General features: G+C 33.6%; 2 protein-coding genes and 1 pseudogene across 7 annotated transcripts; 1 reads left to right on the top strand and 2 right to left on the bottom strand.

Annotated features, from left to right (window-relative positions):
• Window positions 1-218: 218 nt before the first annotated feature.
• On the bottom strand, window positions 219-2,303 carry LOC129299765 (uncharacterized; annotated as a pseudogene).
• Window positions 2,304-3,360: 1,057 nt separating this feature from the next.
• Window positions 3,361-8,766, bottom strand: LOC129299764 (uncharacterized protein ycf45-like). 6 transcript variants are annotated; one of them, XM_054938233.1, is made up of 10 exons: window positions 8,505-8,766; window positions 8,157-8,219; window positions 7,480-7,557; window positions 7,023-7,243; window positions 6,662-6,734; window positions 6,283-6,567; window positions 5,494-5,637; window positions 5,005-5,055; window positions 3,677-3,777; window positions 3,361-3,585 (listed from the first exon to the last, which is right to left on the bottom strand). In XM_054938233.1, exons 1-9 carry the CDS (start codon window positions 8,718-8,720, stop codon window positions 3,694-3,696), a joined length of 1,215 nt encoding a protein of 404 aa, XP_054794208.1. In that variant the 5' UTR covers window positions 8,721-8,766; the 3' UTR covers window positions 3,361-3,585; window positions 3,677-3,693. The 6 variants fall into 6 exon arrangements, 5 of the variants coding, with proteins under 5 accessions (XP_054794208.1, XP_054794209.1, XP_054794207.1 ...); XR_008590632.1 differs by having other exon boundaries at window positions 3,539-3,585; window positions 3,677-4,283; XM_054938234.1 differs by lacking the exon at window positions 3,677-3,777.
• A 5,927-nt stretch (window positions 8,767-14,693) lies between these two features.
• LOC129299766 (pentatricopeptide repeat-containing protein At1g62670, mitochondrial-like) lies at window positions 14,694-19,770 on the top strand. The gene is made up of 2 exons (XM_054938238.1): window positions 14,694-14,888; window positions 15,202-19,770. Exons 1-2 carry the CDS (start codon window positions 14,694-14,696, stop codon window positions 16,528-16,530), a joined length of 1,524 nt encoding a protein of 507 aa, XP_054794213.1. The 3' UTR covers window positions 16,531-19,770.
• The last annotated feature ends 676 nt before the right edge of the window (window positions 19,771-20,446 follow it).

Consider the following 20,446-nt stretch of genomic DNA (forward strand, 5'->3'; position numbering starts at 1 on the left):
GCAGACTGACATTTCAATCAAGACAGACAGAATCGCATGCCCATTAACAACCGGCAATGAAGAAGCCAAGTCTTCACTCTAGTGATCAAGTCTTAACACAGCTACAACTCATATAACTTACCTCAGAGTGCCTATCGTGAAACCAGCACAGCAAGCTAATAATTAAATCTTTTAGTGTGATATATAAGGAATCCCTAATGGAAATGAATTTTTTTATTTTAGTCAAATTTATAGTGCTTGTCCACTCCAACAGGACATCCCAAGTGCAACTCATCCCTTTTGGGACACAACCAAGTCACCAGCACCAATCTCCACAGCTTCATTTGACCCATGGGGGTCACCTTCACTTTCCCTTCCAACAGATAGCATGTCTCCTTGGCATCATAAGTCCATGGGAATTTGCTCGGAGGGCATCCCCACCTGTACACATCAAGATGTGACCAACAATCATATATGCATTTAAGTCCAACAATACTCAGACCTGACCTAGTAACGGATACTACCTAATTGGAGAGCTTTGTGTTTCAACAGTTTGAACCTTTTAGCCGGTTGGTGCACTTTGTGATTCTAATCTTACTAAATAAGGAATTAGAAAGAGAACTGGGATTTTCAAGATACACTTCAATTTTTTTTTTTTTTGGGGGGGGGGGGTCTCCCTCCCGGGAGATAAGAAATTACCCATATATAAGCTACTCCCAATCAGGTCCGAGTGAATGCTTGAATCTGAACCTAATCTCACAGTTGTCCTAAAGAATTTACTTCATGGATTCGAAGTCATGATTTATGAGGTTTTTAGAAAGTGTAATAATTTCTACAATTGTAATGTATAATGTTGAATTTTCTCATGCTTATCATAAGGAGGAAGGGTGATTTAGTTCATTGTTGTTCGATTTTTTTGCAATCCATTCCATTCCCATCCTTTCTAACAATCAAACAAGACCTTAAGAATCTTAAATGTCATGCACTTCCTACTTCAGTTCCAATATTCTACTCTAGCATCTGATCCCAGGCATCCAAAATGACAGCAAGTGTAAGATGCTAGTAAGCATCAAAGTCCTCCTCATTCATCTTTTGATCATACATGAAAGAATTTTCAGGGGAATTGATGACAACGAAAAAAATTTGCATAACACTTGCACTGCAACATGATAAAATATAAAGTATCCATGTATCATCATCAGAAAAGTCAGATCATGCCTAATTCAATAAGATCTCAACCGTCCAAAACAAATTTGTATAGTTTAGGAGAGAGATGCATTCTGTGAGCATACCTCCATATGTGCAGGAGATCCAGAGTACATATACAAAAGTCAGACTAGGACAATAATCAGTTTTTTGAAGTAAAAATAGTTCATAGTGTGGAAACAATAAAATTTCACTATTTAATAAGAATTAATGGTCACAAGATCCGAAGATTCTCAGCCGTCTGTGTCATATTAATATAATAAATTTTCTGATGTTAGCGTATATTACAATGACTGAAGGATGCATTCAGGTTAGCAGGTCAAAACCACTACAAAATTGAGGAACATGGCAGGAAAAAACAGAGAAATACAGCACAACTCATTCACCAAATATAGGAAAAAGAAAAAGAAAAAATCGCCACCCCTAATTCCACAAGCCAATTTGTTAAGGGATTTACAACAGACTCCAAGAAATTATAGAAAAATTTTCAAGTCAAGGAACCTACACAACTTAATAGTGAAAAAGAAACAGCAAGATGATACCGAAATAAGCTTTACTTGCATCAATGCCTAAAATCAAGTTGAGAGATTTTGACCTGAGGAGGGTTATTCACTGACCCAACATGAAGAAAAGCAAAACTTTCCTCAACCCAAATCACATAGGCCAATACAAAAAGGGACTTTCCATCCAACATAATAGATTTCAACTGAAAGAAACCTGCGTATACATGTAAAATTGAACGTGACAGTGAAACAGAAAGAGGAAGACGATGAAGAAATAAGCATTGTTACTTGGGCCATTGCTTAACGCCAAGTTGTGTAAGTTTGTCCTCAGGAGGATTTCTCTCTATCTTGATTCCTAATTTCTCGATCGTCATACTTTCAGCTCGTACTGCCGCAACGCCTCTCCTTCTGGAAGGAAGATGGAGAGAGTGTTTGGTTCCCGAGAAAAGCAAAGATTGGGTTGGGATTATGCCCACACCGGCCATTGACACAAAGCGAGAAACTTCTGGGAACTTGGGCTTGGATTCACGTCCCTCTACAATCGCCATGGACATGGACAGTTATAATTTACAACTTTCGTCATAACATTTATCCGTTTTTAATTTGGATCACTCATTTCTAATCTTTTTGCAGTTGGTGGACAAAGAAAGAAAGAAGACAGGAATTTGATTTGTTCATGCCATTTTCTTCCAATTTTCATAATTTTCTGTGACATGAAATTTTAACCAAGCGCCTTTTTGGCTTTGGGAATTTTTCAGTTTGATTTTTTACTAAAATCATTTACACTAAATGATTTTTTCCCCTTTCTTTGGGCTGACTTTGCACAAGCGTTAAGTTATCTATCAAAATATTGGGCCGAAACACTTGTCATGAGACACACACGTGAAGAATTATTTTGTGTGTACCTAAAGCAAACTTCTAAAGGAGAAAATTATATGTAAAAGTACAATGGAATTGTATTATTTTCTTCTATTTTATGCATATTAAATATTAACATCTACTCGTTATTAAATTTTCTCGACCTGAGCGTTGTTTCTCCATTATATTATATCCTAAGAAGAATTATGAGTGATTAGCCAAGTTTTAATCTTCACTTTACAACAAAGCCCTAATCAATTTTGACCATTTGCCTTTAACAAATATATGCGCAACACCATTTAGGAAAAATATAGAATAGAAAAACAGAAGTTAGTCCTATAAAAATGTTATTTCTTTTATGTCATTCCATCTTTTTTTCTAATACATGGTATATTACCAAGAAAGATCACATGTTCTCACCACCAACTTTCCATTACGAGGGGGATAAAAGAAAAGAAAAGGGCAAAAAATTGTATAGATATTAGCATTCCCTTGTCAATCTATATTCTGAACTTTAATCAAAAGGTTTAGCTCAACAATTTTCCTGAAAATTCTCTCTTTTAGTCTTTCTCTGAGATAGAAATACTGTCAATGTAGAGAATTTACATTTAAAGTTAACCAATCATAAAATGCAAAAATGGTGAAAAGCGTTGAAATTAAAGATTCATTATGTGGGAAAACATAGACAATATACATTAACTAATTAACCTTCTCTAGAAATAAGGTATATTATCTTTTGATAAAAAAATGAGATATATATTATAAGAAGAATCATATTCAAAGATCAATCAAGCAAATTAATTGCAGACAAGAATTAACAATAAATTCCATTTCACAAAAAACAAGTTCACATTTTTATTTTAACAACAATCCATTCTATATTGGTTCTTATATGCTAATAATTTGCTTAAATGGTCCTTGAATGTGATTCTCTCTATATTATATTATGCATAAGGGGAAAGGGAGATTATCAAATACATTTATCATAAGGTTTTGATTTCTCTATCACAACCTTGCACTTTGCATCCCTTTTCCTCACCTGCAAAACCAGAGCCACAGTTATAATTTGATCAGTCAAAGCACAACACAGACTTGAAGGATAATATTACGATCCAGAATTATGGGCGTACACAGCATTTTTTTTGTATTAACCCATCCGGTAGTGAAGCCGCTGGGTCAAGCCCCAACTAGGGGTAGCTCTCCCAAGCACATCATCTCCATTGTCATCACCCTAGGAATTGAACCCAAGAATCGATGGCTAAGGGACTCAGTCACTCAGACCCCTTCCATTGGAGCCAACGTGCATTGGAAGCACACAGCATATGTATTTATTAGTCAAAAAGCTCTGACCCCAAATAAAATAGAGTAAATACGTACTACTGTTCCTATACATATATATATATATATATATATCTTTCAACAATTTAATTCTTGGATTATTACTCTACTGTCTACACATATTTCAAGGGACTAATTCACAAGGAGTAATACATTGCAGAGCCAATATGAAAGGAGGTATACTATTAAGGAATCGAGTTGTATATTTAATAAACAAATAAAAATATGACAGGAAGAGCCCCAGGACACAGAAACTCAAAAGAATATTTCATTGTCCACGCAATGAGGAAACTGGATATCGGGTTTGAACCTTGAAATGACTACTAATGTCTTTTGTTGTTCATCTCATATTCTTTAGCCATGGAAGCAATGTTGAGACCCGGACAGTTGAACTGTTACCTGATGAAGAAAGTGGTTTGATTTAACCATTTAACTTGTTCTAGTAGTTGGTTTGAGTTAACCCACTATAACTCGAGCAGCTTTTGAAAACCCAGAACGATTGGACCATTTTGACCCTTTTTCTTTAACTCTTATTTTAGTAATAACTTTCTTATTCAATTTTAAAATAGTGCCAACTTAATTTTGGTTATTATAGTAGAATCTTGAGTACACGATTTTTTTTATTGACATTATATGAATGAAAGTATAGAGAAAATTTAAAACTCATTTACTTTAAAATAACAAATCAGGTAAATAAAAATATATACATATGAAACAAAATGAGAAAAATAAAATTCAAAAATGTTATGACTGAGCAATTCTGAACCAGAAATGATATTGTTAGTATCTTTAATGTTTTATTTATATATATGCATATAAATATCATTTTTTATTTAATTATTCAATCATCAATCTAACTTGTTAAACCATAAAAACCGTGACCCACTAATATTTCTGGTTTATTATCCAATCCGGTTTTTAAAACAATGTATGGAAAGTTCCTTAGGCATTGATCATCCATAGCATAATGACCTAAATCCCATTAAAATCCAAAGTCTAGACATGGATACCGATTATAAAAATTTTAGTCCAAACAAAATCCGATAATTAAAAAAAAAACACATCTTTCATATTCAAACTAGGATTATCAGAAGAAACAACTAGACTCCTAAAGGATTACCTCAACCTGTGGACTCTTTCCTCGAAGCAACATATCTACACTTTTGTCTGTCTGCAAAATTTTAAAGAACATAAGAAATATAGAATATAAAGCCTACTGATGTTTTATCTTTACCTTCATTTCATCTCCATAATAACAAAGAATAGAGAGTGTCTTTTTCGGTTTAATTTGGAACCAAAACTTTCGTTCACCTATCACTCAAATGCAATTTGTTGGTGTTGAAATATATGTAATTCATTTTGCTCAAACATTGTTTTCCTAGTGGATTTGGAACCAGAAAATCAGTAGCCAAGATAAAACTGAAAAGGAACATGGATATTTATTGGCCACTCTAATCAGCTGAATTGATCTCAGAATCACATTAATTTTCTCAGATGGTATGCAAATAGAAACCAAGTTTTGGCCCAGCTGGCATGTTACAAACGTATGTCTTACTTATCAAAAGATTAATAAGTGAATAACAATAAAAGATTTGTTCAATCAGCACACCTGATGAGTAATCCAGTAGTGCCTGTCTCTCATCTCAATTAGGAAATCAAATGTTGGAGGAGCTTTCCTCTCAAGAACTATCTTCTGACAATTTCTGGCCCTGGCTTCTGCATCTCCCAAAGTAACTGCTTGTATTCCACCAATCTGGGAAATCCAACGGAAGTAAATCTTGCATTTAAGAATTGTCTAGATTCCTTACTGCCACAAAATCTCCTGCACCGAGCTTCTTTAACTTCCATACTTGAAACCGCTCAATGTGAAATTTAGATGACTTTATTAGGAGCATGTTTTTCTGGAACGTTCTAAAATACGAAGAAACTATTGCACGCCATAAAATAAGGAACATAAAACTAACTCATATGAAGGTGTAATAATCAGAAGAAAAGATTACAAGGGATGGGGATAAGGCATCCCACAGTAATTAAAAAAAAAAAATAGAAGCCAAAAAGAAAATGACAAAGACTCTCCTTTGAAGTAGCCATGTGAAGGCTGAAGAGCACCCTAGGGGAGTCAGAAAAGACAGTATAATGCTTCTTCCACCAAGTTGTTAAGTCAAATTTATTAATGGAATAGACCACAAACATCGAATCAAATAAATGAATCCTGAATGGCTACAAAAACTTGTAACCAAACAATAATTGATGTAGCTCCAAGCATCAGTATATATCCAAGAACGTGACAATGGGAAGTCCAAAATAAACAAAGTAAATAACTGAGAACTTAACTTGTTAAAACGGAGAAAGAGTCTCAAGTTGCTAATGGCAGAATCATAAAAGGATGAAAGCGTACCAGATCAGAGAGTATAGAATTCTTCATGATATTCTCAAGAAGCTGTCCATGAGCAGTCCCAATAAGCATGATTCCTCGCTCAGCAATTGACCGACAAGCATGAGCTTCAGCTTCAGTGCCAATTTCATCTACTATTATCACCTCAGGCATGTGATTTTCTACTGCCTCAATCATCACTCTATGTTGCATTGATGGCTCAGGTACCTGCATTCTCCGAGCACTTCCTATTGCTGCATGTGGAATATTGCCATTCCCTCCAATTTCATTGCTTGTATCAACAATTACCTACCCAATTTGAAAGTATTTTTCAAATGACGAGTTGAACAAAATATATTTCAAGTTAGAAAGAGTACTGCAAGATGCTGAAAAAACAACGCACCACTCTCTTATGAAATTCACCCGACAGCACACGTGCAATCTCTCGCATGACTGTAGTCTTGCCAACTCCAGGCCTGAGAAAACCCAAATTATAATGACTTAAAAGAAAAAAAAAAAAAACCTAAGCTCTTGTACATAATACCTTACCTGGTGAATCTTGAAAATATAACATACATTTCTAGGGACTAGCAAGTCAGCAGAACGTGATAAAGTGACTTTCACCATTTATTACATTTTCCCTTGTCACATATTAATAAATTTCTTAAATGAAGGTATCATACCAAACTTTACAATTTGCAATGCCAAACTTGGAAGCATTTAAGCACGTCTTACTATAATGCTTGATTGATAGTGTGTTATACCTTCCAACAAATAAAATGCTCCTTCCATATTGAAGCAGGTCATACACCATGTCAATATGGCCACTAACCGCCCTCCCAACTCGACATGTCAAACCAACTATGCCACCTTTCCTACTTCTGATTGCAGATATTCTGTGCAATGTGCCCTCAATGCCAGCTCTATTGTCCCTCCCAAATTCTCCAACAGCTTGTTGAGCACGTTCCAACTCTTCCACTGTTACCTAAGCTACACATTTCTCAGATGGTCATGTAACCCTTTGAAGGTTAATTTTGTCTCAAAATTAATACATATTATGAATGAATATTCAGGAAAATAAAATCTTAATTTACTCTGCATACGAGACTTCCATGTAAGTGGATAATGGATATAAATAAATATAGAATCCAAAGATGAAAATGGAAAGTAACTATTCAACTTCAGAAAATATGACCTTTAGTCTAAAAGGTGCTTTGTTACCTCAGTTTTCCTAATATATTTCCCGCCATCCTGGCCAAGATAACGTGCCTCTGGAAAACGACCCAAATCCAATATAACCTGATAAATGAAGGCAACACATTATAATGGATGGTCGCCGTTGGTTCACTTAGAGCTAAACAAGCCGTTTTACATTAGCAAGCCTGTACAACATCTACCTGAATATTAAGTAGTTAAAATAATCAAACAGAGAAGGGGTATCAAACTTTAATCTGTGTAGTCAAAATAAGTCAGGTCTCATGAACAGAAGCCACCTGAACTTCTTAATATTCCCTAAACAGTAGGCCAAAAGAAGTGCATCCTTTTATAAAATTTCTACAATCAAGAGAGTCATCTTCTTGTGAGAGGTTCTTCAGTTAAAGAATCAGAAAAGATTCAAGGCATGTGACAGAGTTTTTTGAAGAGTAACAACGCCATTTGGAAAAACCAAATTTAGTTGCAAATACCATAATCTGGCAGGATAAATGTCACTGCATTACAATACTTTCTAGAAATTCGATGAGCAAAGAATAACTTTTGCCAATCCTATGGAGTATATTGATTGGAAGTGTTTAGAATGTTCGCTACTGAAAATTATAATCCCTACTTCCCCCTTATATGGTTTATCTTTAATAATTCCAAAGAGAAAGGATGACAGTAAATCCACAATGGTATCTCACCTCCAAAAGTTCATCCCTCTTTACTTCATTTAGGAGATTGTCATGCAAATCAGATGGAAGGACCTGCGAGGAAGACGAGGTATTTACATTAAATTCATTAGGGATGCAACTCATTGAGAATAAAATATCAAACAGAAAAACGCCAAACATAAATAAGAAATTGGACATCTTTAGCAGTCATAACATCCAATCCAAGTCTGATGGTTCATGTTGAAAAACAGAAAAATGATCAAGTAATACTTGTTCTTCATCAAAAAAGAAAAAAGACAAACCAACTCCAAGAATTCCACACGCATTTGAAAGAAGTGAATGATGTTTGAGAAAATCTAGCGAGAGCAAGTGAAGTACCTGCAACAGAGCTTGCAGATCGTCCTGCACAGGTGAACAAGAATGGTCTGATGATGAGGCCCTACATATCGCTACACCAGCAAGATGCTGATGGGTTCGCATTTGGAGACTAAAACTCAATTTCTGAGATGAAATACGGTATCTTTTAAGTGGCGTAGAGCTTGAATTCTTCAAACAAGTCGACAAATCGGCCGGCACTAACGATTTTGAACCCATTTCCCTCCGACAAAGTGGCCGCTAGCTAGCCAGCTGCTACGGCCCCTGCTTCCCAATCCGAAAGTAAATCCTGATATTTATACGTTTTTTATTCAGTTCCTTTTATTTTTTGGTATTTATTTTCAACTATTCCATTTAAGTATTAAACTAAGTTTATTACTCAAAAATCTTGATTACCTGTTCATAATACCATACACAATAGCACAAGTGGGGGTCATAATCTAATTTGAGTTATTGTGATATTAAAATACTTTAGATATTCTGGCAAAAAAAATTACTTTAGATATTCAATATGTGCATTTTCACATTAACAAATTAATATTTTTTTCCTTGATTACATTTAGTTTGTGGCTTTAATGGAAAGATAATTGTATACAATTAAAAAGTTTGATAACTTTTTTGTGGTCATAAATTAAATTATTATCAATGTAAAAACAAAATCTTTGTATTTTGGTAAAATCTAGTTACCATTCAAAATAAAAATGAGAAAAAATAATTTAATTTACACAATCAAAATAAAAAAGACCTTATCACAAATTTAATTACTCATAAAGTCTTGAAAAATTTTATGAAATGAGATCTTTTGATAGCATAAATTCAGAGCTTCAAATTGATTAACATGCTGTTATCAAATTCTCTCCCTTCTCCCCCCTCCTACCAACCACAACATCCAACGGTGACTTCTACACCACAGACAATACCCCTCTTCCTCTCCTTACTTCTTGGACCTTGTACACCTCTTTCTTACTTAATTATTCTTCTCTATCCTCACATTGTCCCTCTCCTTCCTCCTCCTCTTCAAGTCTGGGCTTGCAAGACCACCACTATTGTTGCCCTTTTTAAAGCTGTTCTCTAGCCCGCCCTCTACATAATTCATCATCACCTAATCCCACTCTCTTGAATCGACGACAAGATTTGTGTTCATGCCACCGCAATCCTATGATCCAGTTCTTGAACACTTCATTGGCAATGGCTAAGAAGAGGAAGTCTATTGCCTTGAAGAGTTAGATTTGGCTGCAAGCCACCTTGTGCACCAATTCTCAATTCATGGTGCTTGTTGGATGTTGGCTTCAATTTGTCTTCCTCTTCCAAATTGATATTGGGTTATACATTTGCCTACTGTGATTATATGTTTCTTGCATGGAATTGAATATTTGTTTAAAAATCTTGGCTCGAACTCTTGTTATACCTGGCTATTTGTTTAGATTTGACAACGAATTGCGGGTCATTGCTTTTATAATTGTATGCCTTGGAATGGTGATTTATTGGTTTGTCAATCACATTTGGTCTTCTTTGGAGTAAAAATGTTTACCATTTGTCTTGTAGCTAAGTTGGATAGGTTTAGTTCGATTAATCACGTAGCATCTTTTGCTTCACAAAAGTGCAAAAGAAGGATTGGCTGCTTCTAGAGATTTATTGGATTTTATTTAGTTAATTGTGGGGTCTTTTGAGAGGAATTAATTACTCAACATGATCTTATCGGAAAGTAATGGTGGCTGTAGGTGCCCGATTTCTTGATAAATGATTCAACTGGCACAAGAAATTTTGGGGCAAAGCTGATCTGAGCACTCGGTGGTTAATTGTATATATTTGGGGTTCTGTGGGGAATCATAATTGTCATCCTTCTTTCACTCCAATTCACAAGGTGAACGGGTTTGCAATGATAAATGTAGTTTGTGTTCCTCATCACTCATAGTTATGATTGAATATGGGATCCGATAAATTCATCTGTAAGTAATATTAAGAGTCTGTCATGTCCAGAGCATTATATCTAGATTTATTTATATCTAGATTTCTTTATCAAATGCTGCATGTTATTGATTGTTCACAAATTACAAGGAAATGAAAGGGGAAAACTTAGCTTTATATATGTTGGTTTTCCTTGTGAGAACTCAGCGTATGATTATTTCTCTACCTGGTAAAATTACATGACAACAATGCTTGTGCTGGGGAAAGAGACTTCATATCCACAGTATGGGACACAGTGAAGAGGAGAGACCTGTAAGAAGCAACTCTCAACAAAGGAAAGCAGATGACGTTGCAATAGAGAAGTCTGTGAGGGCAAACAATGCATCAGATGCTATCAGTGCTACTGCCAATAGCATTCAGGAAATGCTTAAGGAATTTTGGCAACAATCTCTATATTGTAGGGATAAATCATAATAGCTTGGAGAGATCAATTGTAATAGTATGTAGGGATTGATTGTACATGGAAAGTTCAAATGAATGCTGACAATGTACTTGCAAAATCCATATGAGCTTGCTCATCGGTCTTCGCTAAGTTGCAAGGATCCTATTGAAGAAGATCATCTAGTTATAGCAAAAGAATGACTTAATAGGAGAGAAATTTGAAGGCTTTGAAGAATAAATACTACCCTATTTATGTATTTTCTTGTTATAACGTAGTTATGTTACCAAGAGGTGTAAGAGCGTGTTATCGTCTAATAACTAATGGATCTGTTAGTATTTAATTGTTTTTCTTAATGCTTTAAGTTGATGTCATTAAGCTTTACATATAACAATAGTGACCATTGGTGTTTTCTTGAAAAATTTAAAAATATTTGAAATTTTCATTTGCATTTTTAGAATATTTATTAGTGTTTTTGTGAAAAATCATACTCCCTCCATTAAAAAATGTAAGGCATTTTTAACTGAATTTCACTTCTCAATGAAGTAGTTATCTATTTTTAAACTAAGAGATTTTTTTCATGTTCACCACTATTAAATACCCTATATTAAATACAAAGTTATTATCAATATAGACACTTTTAGAAAAAAGATAATAATTACACATCAAAAGATTAAAAATGCCTTAGATTTTTAAACGAATGGAGTATAATTTTTAGAATATGCAAATAACATATTCAAATATAAAGTGTATTTCATGTAAAGTTTTGACACTGAGATTATTTTTTAAGAATATTTAAAAAGTATATTTGAATATAAAATGCATTTTATGTAAAATTGTAGCACTAAGACTTTTTTCAAAACATGCGACAAGCATATTTGAATATATGAAAGAAAATATTATTTTATTAAAGATTACTTGCATACATTGGAAGAAACATTGCATATATTTTCATAGGTATTTATAAGGGATATTTGAATATACATAAATGGTATTTAAATATAAAAAAGAAAATTTCATTCTATTGAATATTAGTTGCACATCATGGAAGAAACATTGCATATGCTTCCAAAAATATTCGTAAAGGATGGTTATTAACAAGGGACATTCAAATATGCAAAAGTTATATTTGAATATGTGAAAAAAAAAATTGCATTTTATTGAAAATCAGTCGCATATTATGGAAGAACTATCTCATATGCTTTTAAAGGTATTCATAAGGAAATGATATTAGTAAGAGATATTTGAATGTGCAGAAGAAAATTGCATTCCATTGAGGATTACTAGCATATCATGAAAGAAATATCGCATATACTTCTAAAAGTATCCATAACCATAAGGGATGGATATCAATAAGGGATATTCAAATATGCAAAAATGATATTCAAATATGTAAAAGTGTTAATATGTCAAGCATAACATGAAAGAAACAATACATATACTTCCAAAAGGCATTTAGATGTAAGGGATATTAATAATTGATATTTAAATATGTAAAAGTTAGAGCCGGTAATTCGAGCTGAACTCGACGGGCTAGCCCAAACTCGCTCGAAAAAAGTTAGAGCTAGGCTTAAAAAATATAATTTTTTTATGTTCAAGCCTATTTGGGTAACTTGAATACGTTCGAAAAAATTTAAACCAAGCCCGATTGGGTTCGGGCTTGACTTGAATGCCCGAATAAAAAACTTTTATTTTTATAAAATATGATAAATATTAATTAGTTAATTAAGTTTTAGATTATTTTATACTAAAATATTATATATTTGAGTCCTATACATCATTTAAGTATCAAAAAATATATATTTTATATTTTTTATAAAATAAAGTAATTAATTTTAAGGTGAAAAATAATAAAAAATGATTTTAAAAATAAAAAATTAAATATTTAGGCCGAACTTAGCTATTCGAGCTTCTTTAAGAGTCGGGCCTATTCGGGCCGGGCTTATTTAGGTCGAGCCTGAATAGGCTTGGCCCGTCTGAATTTCCAAACTCTAATAAAAGTGAATTTGAATATGTGAAAAATAGATTTCATTTCCTTAAAGATTTCATGCATATAGTGAAAGATAAATTGCATATGACTGAAACTAAATTGTATTTAATGTAAAAATTTGACAATAAATTACATCTTAAAAATTTGACATGACATAATTTTCAAGACATATAATTGGATATTAAAATATATGGAAGTTAGATTGCATTTTCTTTGAGAGTGTTTGTATATATAGTGAAAGATTTTGTTTTCATAAGAACTACGATTGATATATTAACACCAAAAGGCCTTGTTTGATACATTAACACCAAAATTATTGATAATAAAAGATCTTGTAACATAGTAATAGCGAAGCACTTTATGTAAAATATTGAAAGTGAAGGATGTTGCTCAATTTTTATTTTTTTAAGCATTTATGTCATTTAGTCCTTGGTAATTATTGACAATAAAGGGCCTTATTTTGAAATATGTCACAGGACCTTTTGGGCTAATAAATTTGCAATGAGGTCTTTTTGAGAAATGTCCCCTAAAAATAATTGTTACTTACTCTATTAAAAAATATAAAGTATTTTTTGAAGAGTTGGACTCAAAAATGCAAAACATTTTTAGTCTTTTGAGGTATAATCATTGCCTTTTTTTAAAAAAAATACCCTTATTGATAATGACTTTATATTTATTGTAGGGTGTTTAATAGTGGTAAATATAGAAAGATAGAATTAGTTTGAAAGTAGATAACTACTTTGTTGGAAGTGAGATTTAATTAAAAATACCTTATATTTTTTAACGATAGGAGTATGTATTAATTTAAAGACTCAATGATCAAGTGACTAATTTATTTTAGCAAATTCATTAAAAATTTATAAAAGAGGGAAAAACAATTGTCACTTTAAGTCAGCTCAGGTGGCAAGAGCATGATAAAATACAACTAAAGGTCAAGGTTTAAATCTCTTTGATATGATAAAAGAAAATAAAGAAAATCATGTTACACCATAAGGAAAGGAAACTTAGACACTCTTCAACACCCGGGGAAAGAAACCTCTATAACAACAAAAGGACTATTGTATAGTTTCAGATTTTTAGCCCAAAGGAAACAACTATCAATGAACCATTTAGGAAACTTGATATCGATATAAGTATGAAATTTAACTTTAAAACTTTGCTCATTGACTACAGGAAGATATAACTAGAGTAAGCGATTTTCCTGTATCATTAAGCATGTCAATTTTTTTTATTATTCAAGAAGATTTGTAGTTCATGGTCAAAAGGGGGGGGGGGAGAGAGAGCTTAAGTAAAAGTACTCTTATAAAGGTTTAATTTCAAATTAGTATCAATATAATCTGAAAATATATTGCAAAACTAATGAATTAAATAGAATAATTAATTAAATCAAAATTTATAAACAAAGCATTCATTAATAAGGATAAGTAATAATAATTTTTTTATGATAAGAGAATGTAGCAAATATTCTCAAAATCAGGAAGAGGAAAGAACTAGTAAATTAACAATGAGGTGTGGGGTTTGATAATGAGAAGAACTAGCACTTGTAACTTGAAAAAATTAAATTTAAGTTTTTATTGAAAAAGATATTCATATTTTAACTTGCAACTCCACCTCAAATAGAAATACATATAGGCAATGAAGAAAAATTAATAAATTTATTTTTTATCAACAAAAACTAATAAATTTATAATTTTTTTTACAAATAGTTCTTCAGCTAAACACTTTTTTTTTTTTAATGGAATAAACACATTTTTTCATGGGTCTTCATCTCAAGTCTGAACACTAAAACATCTATATATAATCGATAATATAATATTGATAGTACTAATAATAAAATATTATATAGTTGTGAAGAATGAAGATCGGATCCCAGCATACGACACAATACACATCACGGAACAGCGGCTTTGTCCGGGAAATTGCAATTGTGTTTCAGGTAAAAAGGTTCGATTTTCATAGGCTGACCTTCTTGAGTTTCCCGTCGGCGGCTACCTTCCGCCCCTCTGTTTGGGGATCTCACTGCTCCGGCGAACATGTGCATATCTTTAAGGTATGCCTTCCCCAAACATATTCACTTACTTCCATCTCTCATCCTTCTCTCATTCCCTTATTCTCTCAATCTCAAGTCCGAAGCTTATTCCCAAACCCCATTTGCTAATAACAACGATGACGCCATGGCTTCATTCAATGGCCTGATACGCATGCATCCCCCACCTTCCGTTTTCCAGATTACTAAGATTTTAGGTTCACTTGCAAAGAGTAAACGTTATCGCACTGCTATTTCACTTTCTGCGCAAGCTGAGCTCAATGGCTTCACGCATGATTTTTTTACATTGAGCATATTGATCAATTGTTACTGTCAGGTGGGTCAGGTGTATTCTGCTTTCTCAGTATTGGGGAAGATTCTCAAGATGGGTTTTCAACCGAATATTATAAACTTGACTACACTGATTAAAGGACTCTGTGTTAGTAACAAGGTTGGGGAAGCACTAGACTTTCACGAGGAGTTAATGGCTAAAGGATTTCAGTTAAATGAAGTCAGTTATGGAACCTTAATCCATGGGTTGTGCAAAACAAAGAGAACAAGATCTGCCATTGAGTTGCTGGAAAAGATGAAGGGGCTTGGAATTAAGCCTAATGTGGTTATGTACAACACGATAATTGATGGTTTTTGTAAGGATGGGCAAACGTATGAGGCCCGTGATTTATGTTCTAAAATGATTGATTGTGGAATTTTACCAAATAATGTCACTTACAACTCACTTGCCCACGGTTTCTATAGTATGGGCAAATGGCAAGAAGCTACTCAATTGCTCCTTGAAATGCTATTGAAAGACATCAAACCTGATGTTTATACCTTTAGCATACTGGTTGATGCATTTTGTAAAGAGAGAAGGATCACAGAAGCTCAAGCATTGTTTGCTAAGATGATGAAATGTGGTGAGAGGCCTAATGTTGTAACTCATGGTGCTTTGATGGAGGGGTATTGTTTGATGAATAATGTTAATGAGTCAAAGAAAGTATTCAACAAAATGATCCAAAGTGGTTTGACACCTACTGTAGTTAGTTATAGTATTTTACTTAATGGACTCTGCAAGGCTGATATGGTCGATGAAGCTTTGGATCTCTTTAAAGAAATGCGCCGAAAAAACTTTGCCCCCAATGTCGTAACTTACAATGCTCTCATTGATGGCTTATGCAAATCAGGAAGAATGTCATCTGCACAAGATCTTGCATGTGAGATGTATGCCAGTGGTCAATCCCCTAATATAATCACATATAATACCTTGTTGGATGCATTTTGCAAAAGCCAAAATCTTGACACGGGAATTGTGCTAATTAAGCAAGCTATTGACCAAAGAATTTGGCCTTGTAAGTACACATATAGTATACTCATTGATGGTTTGTGTAAAGGTGGTAGACTAGATACAGCCCAAGAGATTTTTCAATACCTTTTGGTCAAAGGCCATCATCTTGATGTTTGTGCATTTAACATTATGATCCATGGCCTTTGTAGAGAAGGCTGGCTTGATGAAGGTATGATCTTGCTTCAAAAAATGAAAGAGAATGGCTCCCTCCCTGATTTAATAACATATAGAACACTTATCCGAGCCTTTTTGGAAAAAAGTGAGAATGCTAAGGTGGAGAAGCTTCTTTTTGAAATGACTGATAGTGGTCTTCTAAAACAATAAAACGAGGTCAAATACTCTAGTTGTATTTATATTGTACATATTGAAATTTGTCTTCATTGCCTAGCAAGTTCTTGCTTCTTTCTGACCTAAATTGTTAGATTATTCAATGGCCGGGAAGGCATTCAAGAATTTTTGTTCAAAGTTATAGGTTAAATATATTTTTTGACTTTGTATACATGTTAACCATGATTATTACTTTTGTTTTAACATGAAATTTGTGCCTTCTTCCTTCATGTCTCTTTTCTAATTTATTTATTAAGTTCAAGGTGTGTCACATTTGTTGCTTATGAATTAGCATTTCTGCTTTTAAATTGTAGCTAAAATAAAATTTTCTTGAATTACACAATCTAAAATGATAATGGCTTGCAGAATATTATGGACCACATGAAAAGTTCTTTTATTTGTTTTACAACTAAGCAAATAATGTGTGAATAAAGCATAAATAATGGTTTAAGAGTGTGTACTATTCTAATGTTATGTTGGATTTTCTTGAAGGGTTTCCAAATGCTTGTTTCTTTAGGCTTACTAAATAGGTTTGTTTTTTGGGTCTTTGTTCAAATGTCCTTTAGGTTAATTATCATGAGCATGAAATGTTTGAGCCCTTGAATCTCCAATGTTTGTTTTTATAATTTTCTTCTTATTTTTATATTCAACCACAGGAGGCTTAGCAACTTGTGAGTGTGAGCATCAATACCATAATTTAGTTGTTTGATGCAATTTAAAATGTGTGCTGAGATTTGATCAGAATTTTTGCCTAATTATTGGTAGATATGATTTTGTATCATTTTCTTGTCTTCTACGTATGCACTGCATAAAATCTTCTGCTATTGATGAATTTCAGAGTTCCTTGGCATACTAAACATTCAAAAACTGTCTTTCATGAGCATGCAAATGGAAATATGTTTATAAAAGTCACCAGCCAACCTTCTTATACTAGCGATTTTTCAAAATGTGTCTGACAAATATCATAATGAATGTATTAGAGGGATGAATGCTATCCTCATTGCTTAAACAAGATCTTGAATATATGAGATTCTACATTAAGATTAGAAAAGTGTTGATACAGATTTATATGTCTGTTTTTTTAGTACATGACTATTTTTGCAAGATTGTAACTTTATTTGCTTTGGCTTTTGGGGGATGAAATTCAAAATTCATACAATTCCAATATGAAACTTATCCCTTACCTTCCAATCACTTTTGGGAAAAAATTGAAAAAAAGAGGAGAAAGAAACAAAAAGAATTCACAATAAGTTCAAACACATCACTTCTTTGTTTTCTTTTTGCCATTTATTATACATTCAAGTGAGGGATCAAGTTATACCTTCTATTATCATGGCAACTCACATACACTCAAAGTTCAAACGCATCACTGCTTGGTTTTCTTTTTCCCATATCTTCTTCAGTCACTCGTTATATCATTATATCATTGTAACAATTATTTGACTTCATGTATGCTCTTAGCCATCCCATAAATGTGTTTAGGATAAAGAATTACCATAGATCTTATACAGCTTATGGTTGTTCTTTACAATATCTCTTGCCAGTCCAGTAATATTGCATGTCCTTAAAAAATAAAGCTGGAATCATGAATGCAGAAATCGAGCAATAAGAGTAGAACTAGTATAATAAATGAGTTGGTGGTTTATTAAATAATGCAGTGTCGTTATAACTTTTAAGTTGTATGCAACTGAAATTCAAAGGATTATGCATGGTCCACAGTGAGTGGTAACTAATTTCATTTTGGGACTTTGTGTGTAGAGTTTATATCATATACACGAACAGAGATTGACATTGCCAAGAAACAGGAAAGATTGATTGCTCAAGCTTATCTGGGTTTAGGAATATCATATATTTTGACCACTCACACTACTTGAGAAGGGTGAAGAGTAAGGTACTTATTCATATGAAAATTAACCTTATTAGGAGTTTACAATAAGAGCCTATAACAGGATCCAATTGTGAGGTGAGTTGGCTTTGACAATATTAGTGCTATAAATTACAATTCTATATTTTTTGTTGGCCCAACTGAGAGCAATCATAACTTTTGAACATTTAATGTATATCCTTGGTTATTGATGATTATGACGGATACTAGTTTGCTAAGTAAACAACTTTATTCTTAATCTGCTACTACACATTCTTCCCAGAGTTTTGTCAGGTTTGAACTTTGATGATTAAAGTCGTTAAAACATTCAAGTCTGTTTAAGTTCTTTTAACCATCACTGCTTGTGGCCTACTTTTCCTTTGTTTGCCATTAATTAGAAGTGTTACTTTGCTTTCTGGATTATGGATACAGCATCTTATGCAGATTTTAACAACTGGATAGATTTCCCTTATTGGAGCACAGAGACAAGTTGCTTAACTTATTTGCGTTGCATGACCTTTCTGGAGGTGGTACTTTTTTAACGAAGAAGAAGCTAGCCAAGCTTCTGGTTCCATTTCCATTTCTGTTTTCAGTCGTGCTGTCTCGATCATTTGCAATGCTATTGTTAGTTTGAGAATCCAAAGAGATGTTTGCCAACTTTAGCACAATTCAGGCAGATCATTTTGTTCTGATCTTGAATTTGCTGCACAGATCTTCTCTTCCTAAATTGGAGTCTTACCAGCAATGATGAGCTCTGATACGATGTCTATATTTAAATGGGAAGTGAATCTGAGTCATGCAACACGCTTCAAGAGATTTTGAAGTACGTGAGCTATTATATAAAGTTCAGTGAGTGAGCTAGCTGACTGAACTCGCTCACTGAACTATATGCAGACAAAGACTTGCCAACCAATGCAATACATACACAAACTCACTCAGTTAGGAGATTCTTTATTCTTTCTAAAGTATTGCCTATCATCTCTTAGTTGCACCAATTATGATGCCTGATGTTTAGCTGGACAGTGAAGAGGTGGTTTGAGTCCTCAATCTGTGGCTTGATATAATTGTCACATTGTTTCTCGATAGAGAAGGCTATTGGAAAACTCGGGGCTGTACTGGATGGTTTTGAGTGGTTAAAAGTGTTTCCTTCCTTCATTCTTTAGTTTTCATGGGAAACTTCTCTTGTATGGAACCTTTCGTTTCCTTCTTGCTCAAGCCTTCAGGGAGCACCTCTTTGAATTGATTTATTTACTTTAGTTGCAAGCTATGACAAGAAAAGCAGACAATTAGAATCATAGAATCGCAGTGTGCTTAGCCAAAATATGTAACCTAGGAGCTTCATGTAAATAAGATTTTATGGGATGTTTATATCAGCTCTGCATGTTTCTGCTTGGTGCAGCTAGCAGCTGACGATTTATTTCTTACTGCTCCTACCACAAAACTGTTTGGCTGCAGGATTAAAACTTACACTCTAGAGATCATAATTTTGTGCCAGGATCTAAGGTACAGATTGCACTGTATGGAATTTGGGGGATTCAGAAGTTTGAATTTATGAACCAACTCAGACTTTGACAGACACTGCATGGAATTTTATAGATATTGAAGGATTGATGTATAGTTTAATCACTATGGTGAAATCCTGGACCAGAATTCGTTTGTGCTTTTTTATAACTTCAATTCATTTGGCAGAAAGTCATGAGGAAGGTGGAAAATGAGCACATTACTTCGAACTTTCACAATTCTTTATATTCTGATCCGCGTGCATGCTAGAGTCAAGTATTTATATTCATTAACTTTCACAAAAGGAGCACCGGCTCTAGAACCAAACAAATGAAGCAACTCCCACACATCTCAAACATTTATATTCATAAACTATCATTTGAATCCCCATTGACTTGTACAACTTTTTTGGAAAGACAGTTACGGGTTTGATACTTTTCGCTATCCGGCGGCTATTGTGTGTACAGGAGGACCCAGCGGCTATCTGGGAATAAGAAACTTGAATTTTCTGTTGTGATAAACACGTTCACTGACAAGATGATCCCGGCA

This window comes from Prosopis cineraria, unplaced genomic scaffold (assembly GCF_029017545.1).
Source record: "Prosopis cineraria cultivar Desert tree isolate PC_DT_omini unplaced genomic scaffold, ASM2901754v1 PC1289, whole genome shotgun sequence".
In the NCBI taxonomy this organism is placed as follows: domain Eukaryota; kingdom Viridiplantae; phylum Streptophyta; class Magnoliopsida; order Fabales; family Fabaceae; genus Prosopis; species Prosopis cineraria.

Excerpts from the sequence above, each read along its gene's own strand:
- LOC129299764 (XM_054938233.1), bottom strand. The coding sequence starts at position 8,720 with ATGGGTTCAAAATCGTTAGTGCCGGCCGATTTGTCGACTTGTTTGAAG. Across the intron at positions 7,558-8,156 it reads AGAGGGATGAACTTTTGGAG|GTTATATTGGATTTGGGTCG; the intron begins GTGAGATACCAT and ends TTCATTTATCAG. Across the intron at positions 5,638-6,282 it reads ATTCTATACTCTCTGATCTG|ATTGGTGGAATACAAGCAGT; the intron begins GTACGCTTTCAT and ends TGGATTTCCCAG.
- LOC129299766 (XM_054938238.1), top strand. The coding sequence starts at position 14,694 with ATGAAGATCGGATCCCAGCATACGACACAATACACATCACGGAACAGC. Across the intron at positions 14,889-15,201 it reads AACATGTGCATATCTTTAAG|GTGGGTCAGGTGTATTCTGC; the intron begins GTATGCCTTCCC and ends TGTTACTGTCAG.